At 39.4% G+C, this 5,532-nt stretch overlaps 1 protein-coding gene across 1 annotated transcript; it reads right to left on the bottom strand.

Moving 5' to 3' along the window:
* Positions 1-1,845: 1,845 nt before the first annotated feature.
* On the bottom strand, positions 1,846-3,645 carry LOC147859087 (uncharacterized). Its single transcript, XM_087326279.1, has 4 exons — positions 3,267-3,645; positions 2,752-3,071; positions 1,948-2,631; positions 1,846-1,854 (listed from the first exon to the last, which is right to left on the bottom strand). The coding sequence occupies exons 1-4, from the start codon at positions 3,643-3,645 to the stop codon at positions 1,846-1,848; spliced, it is 1,392 nt and encodes a 463-aa protein (XP_087182405.1).
* Between the last annotated feature and the right edge of the window lie 1,887 nt (positions 3,646-5,532).

The following is a 5,532-nucleotide window of genomic DNA, read 5'->3' as shown; positions in this document are numbered from 1 at the left end:
GTCACATAGCTATGTATGTCAGGACAATAGAATTGATTGGAGATGAGAACGAGTGTACGATGTATTCTAGGGTGCCCTGCAGAGGCTACATCATGACATTCAAAAATAATTCTCTTTTTGACCTCAAGCAAATCTAGAACACAAACCTTCCCATTGCGGTAGAGCAGACCGTTAGCAATGTGGAGTGATTCCTTCGAGGATGTGGTGGTGTCTGTTCCAGACTCAACTCTTGCCCAGTATTTCGCAAAAGAACTATCATTAGGATACTTTCCTCGAAGGTGATCATAAAGATTTGATCTTATTTCAATGAAGCTAAGCATGTTATGCGACTTAGTGCATCAGCAACAATGTTCATGGAGCCTTTATGATATCGTATGGAAAAATCAAAGTATTGGATGAGATCAGCCCATCGTGCCTTACGACCTTTCAGGTCTTGTTGGTCACAATAGAAATTTCAAGGACTCGTGGTCCATAGTTACCACAAAACGATTTCCATAAAGATAATGGCGCCGCCATGTTTTGAGCGCATGTATAACTACAAATAATTCCTTTTCTTAAATCGTATACTAACATTGAGCAGAATCAAGTTTCTTACTCTCGAATGCTATTGGTTTACCATCTTGATATAAGATAGCCCCTATAGCATAATCGCTTGCATCAGTTTCAACTTCAAAAGGTTTTGAAGGATCGGGTAAAAGAAGCGAAGGATCCTTGCACACTAGGTCCTTGAGTTCCTTAAAGGCGAGGTCTAGTGTAGCATTCCACACAATAGATTTTGTAGACTTACGCGTTTGACCATTTAGATGATCAATAAATGGCTTCGTCAAGGGAGTAATTAAATTAAGAAGGGATTTTTGCCAAAACCCAACAAAACCAAGGAATGATTGAACTTCTCGAATATTCCGAAGAGTGGGCCAAAGTTTGATTTTCTCGATGCGAGAAGGATCAATTTCAACTCCTCGTTCGATTATGAGATGTCCAAGATAAGTAGTTGATTTCTTGAAGAACTCACATTTTGAGATCTTAGCGTAGAATTGCTTGTCGCACAATGTTTGTAAAACAAAGCAAACATGTTTAGCATTTTCTTCTAATGTAAGACTATAAACTAAAATATCATCCAAGAAAATAACGACAAATTTTCAAAGTTTTTCTTGTAAAATGTCATTCATTTCTTGTTGAAATGTGGCCGGAGCACTGGTCAAACCAAAAGGCATAACCAAAAACTCATACTTTATTCAGGCGTCGATGTCATGTCGATCTTGGTGTATGAGAGCAAACGAAAAGAAAATCGCGTATCCGGGAAGTAAGCACCAGACTTCTTGTCAAAGAAAGAGGAGAAATAGAAATAACTTATATTGATATTTGAAGATGATTACAAAATATTTCTTGTAAAATAATATAGCTTGTCCCTCCTATTACAATAATATTCCTCGTCTCATCTTCTCCCCTCACTCTTTTCCCTTTCCCTCTTTAAATAGGTGCCCCCATGCATATAATGCATGTGAGGGTATAAAATATGCATGTAGTGCATGAAATGCATGTGATGCATCATGATTCCCATTTGGCGTTCATGTATTACATGTGATGCATGATAGACATCCCACGCATTTGAGGTTTCATGTATGAAAATATACATGACATAAGTACAAACATTATAAAATTTTTTTTTTAAAGAACAAATGACCTAGCCTAATGGTATGTGCCTTGTGTTTGGTATGTGAGGTTGTGGGGTCAAGTCTCTCGAATGTTATTCGATACAATATTTTAGTTTATTTTTCTATCGTGAAGCAAATCTTTCACGACACCTAAACCCCCACACTCTCCTATTCATCGAGGTCTCCCACTTTATATAACCTTTTACAAACATTTGAATAAGCTCATATACATTGGTAGAAGTTATTTTCTCATCGTGGCATGGAAACATCACGACATCCTCCCCCTCCAGACCTGTGCATCCTTTGGCATGTGCCAACGAATGTCTCCTTCTTTAGATTCATGGATGTCATCTTCGTTGAGGAAGTTAGTGCTTTGATCTTCCCTTTTCTTGAATAGCTTAATTCGCTTTCCTGCAATTGGTAACTTTAAAGCAATTCCATCCATTTTGGATAGGAAATAAATTGCATTTTTATTCACTTGTCTAATGATATATGACCCGAACCATCTTTTGGCAAATTTGCGAGAAGTACTATGTTGGTTATCCAAGTTGCTATCATAAACTATGACCGAATCACCTTCTTGGAGGTTTCTTGGTCGAAGGCGATGGGTTTTATCAAATCTTTCTTTGTTCCGTAGTCGACATTGTTTCATCCTTTTCGTAGCTATTTGAACATCGTCATCCCTTCTTTCTAGCTGTCTTATTCTAAGAGCAAGCAAATCTTCTCGACTCATTTCATTTTCCCATGGCAAGGAAACCCAAGAAAATACTGATTGCTCTACTAGCATAATTGGCTTTTGACCAAGTATCAATTCTGATGGCATAAAGCCATTTACGGAACTGTGAGTAGTGCGGTCAACCCATAGTGCATACGGTAATAGATGAGGCCAGTTAGCTATCTTGCCATCACAAGCTTTCACCAAAGCTTTTACTATAGGGCTATGTCCACGCTCAGCCTTCCCATTAACTTTAGGGTTCTATGTCATAGTTAAGCACAGTCAAATTCCCTTTCTTGAAACAAATTGTTCAACTTCGTTAGAATCTAGTTCTCCTCTGTCTGCAACAATCTTCCCAATGCACCCATACCTACATATCACATCTTCAAGAAGGAACTTACAAATAGCTGAAGTGGTTTTTTGGTGTAGGGCTCGACCTTCCACTTGATTTGTCAAATCTTCTCTTGCAAATACAAGATATCTCATTTGCCAAACCCCCACAGGCATCATTACAATATCCACAACCCATTTATAATGTAGAGATAAAGAATAAGTAGGTTGCAACCCATCACGATGCCGAATATTCGAATACATTTGGCAGTTCTCACATGATTGTACATAATCTGCAACATCATTGTACATTCCAACCCACCAAAACTTCTCTTTTAATTTCGAGTAGGTGGCCCAAACTCCACGATGACCTACCCATAAAGTATCATGAACTTCAAATATTAGTTTTTGTTGCTCTTCCCTTCTTCCAACCACTCTTTACGGAATCTCTTTCACAACTTTTGGATGTCTCCAAAGATATCCCTCATGAAGAAAAAATTTATAAGCTTTCTTTCTTATTTTATGAAATAGCTCCCTTGACCATCTTCCATCTTTCTCATGAGTACTCAAGTATTTTCCAATTTGTAACATCTCCCCCTCGTACTCAGATTCACGAAGAATAACATGAACACCCAAATCACATGACCCCTTCAAGTTACAATTTATGGAAAAGAAATCAAAACTCTCATCTTCTTCATCAGTCATTACCATAGCATTTTTACCTTTAAACCTCGCTCTTGAAAGCATATCGGCAACTGGGTTATCCGTTCCTGCAATGTGCTTGATTTCAGGACATAGTGATTTTATGTAACCTATCCATCTAAGCATAGCTATATCAGATGTTTCACAACTTGAAATCATTCCTAACAATGGACGACAATCTGTTTCAACCACAACTTTAGCACCAATTAAGTATTCACGATCTGTTTTAATAGCTGTTAACATACCCCCATAACTCTCTTTTAATCTGTGGGTAAGCTCTTTGAAGAAAGAAAGATATGAAAACCTCGTGAATCCCACAAGTATAGTGTATTAGCGACTACTCAGATTAAGAGAGAAAAAATAGTTCGCAAATTCGTGAATCCCACGATTATATTATATCAATCCACCCTTGTAAAATAAGCAACCAACCCCCATACATCTTTCTCTCCTCCTTATATAAGGATGGAAGAGGATAAGCATAGCTTCATGCTTTTTCTAAAGTGTTCATGCACACTAAATGTGCACGAGTTGCCTTTTTACACTATGCTTTTATTTCCTAAATATAGTGCTCATGCTCGCTAGATGTGCACGAGTCATTTTTTATTGGTGTACATTTTTCATATAAATATGTATGCACGCATTCTAAAAAATGCATGACTTATCTTTTAATAAAGGTAGGCGTAAATAAAGGTCTTATACGTATTAAATCTATATTTAGAGCACTTAGGATAAGTTAGTACAATGGTAAAGTTGGGGTTTGTCTACGTGGAGGTATAGGGTTTGAATCCTGCCTTATGCACATAATAAATACTTTTAATATTTTATTTTATTTATTATAGGTACTTTAAATCGGGTATAGTATTTTGCATATTTCATGTAGTGTGTGATTCACACTACGACACTCGCCCCCTCCGAACCCGCACATCCTTTGATATGTGCCGAAGTCCCTGATGCTTGCTATTCACCTTCATCCGAAGCTTCCTCCGATTCTCCCCTTAAGTCGACTATGAGTTGTAATCCACTTTCTTCTCTTTTCGCATCACCGCGATCTTCGTTCGATTGCTCCTTGTCGGTCTTGTGTAGGATCACATAGGGTTCTTCATCAGTCCGCTTCTTGAAAATCTTCACCCGTTTCCCGGCTATAGGCATTCGTAGCATCGTTCCATCCAACTCGCATAGTCGGTAAGTTCCGTTGTCGAAAACTTTCCAAACCTCGTATGGCCCGAACCACCTTTTCGCGAACGTCCGCATCGTTGTATGTTGATGATCCAAACTACTGTCGTAGACAATCACCCAATCTCCTTCTTCAATCTTCCGCGGTCGTAGTTGGTGCTTTGTGTCGAATCAGCTTTTATTCCGGAATCACGCTTCTTGTTGTCAGCATATTGCTTCCGCTATGTCTTTCGGTCTTTCCTCTAGTTGTCATATCCGAACAGCTAGTAGTTCTTCCTGGCTCATCTCTTCCTTCCACGGTAGCACTGTCCATGTCACGATCGCGGTTTCCATTGGCATTACCAGTGCTTGTCCGGTCATAAGTTCTGCCGACATGTAACCGGTTACGGAGCTATGCGTTGTCCGATCTGCCCATAGTGCATACAGAAGCATCTACGGCCAATCCTTCACCCTTCCATTGCATGCCTTCGCAAGTGCTTTGACAATCGGACTATGTCCTCGTTCGATCTTCCCGTTGGCTTCCGGATTGTATGCCGTTGTCAGTGTTAACCAAACTCCATGTTTGGTGAAGAATTCCTTAGCTTTGTCAGAGTCGAGTTCTCCCTGATCCGCAATCACTTGTCCTACACACCTGTATCGGCAAAACACCTCCTCCAAAAGAAATTGGCATACTGCAGTAACACGTTTTCCTTCGTAGCGCCCGACCTTCTACTTGGTTTGTGAGATCTTCCCAAGCTAACACCAAGTACTTCTTTTGTCCGATCCCGGTTGGCATGGCTACAATATTGACCATCCATTTGAAGTTGATTGTCGGTGAGAATGTCGGATGTAACTCATCTCGATGTCGAAGTCCGGAGTAGATTTGACACTTCTTGCAGCTTTCCGTGAATTCCGTTATATCTTTGTACATGTTCTTCCACCAATATTTTTGTTTGATTTTCACAAAAGTTGCCCATG

Source organism: Azolla caroliniana, unplaced genomic scaffold (assembly GCF_043228905.1).
Source record: "Azolla caroliniana isolate FFs.n. ecotype wild unplaced genomic scaffold, voAzoCaro1.0.p SCAF_10, whole genome shotgun sequence".
Taxonomy (NCBI): Eukaryota; Viridiplantae; Streptophyta; class Polypodiopsida; order Salviniales; family Salviniaceae; genus Azolla; species Azolla caroliniana.
Note: the sequence above shows the minus strand (reverse complement) of the source record. Positions and strands in the feature narration are given on the sequence as shown.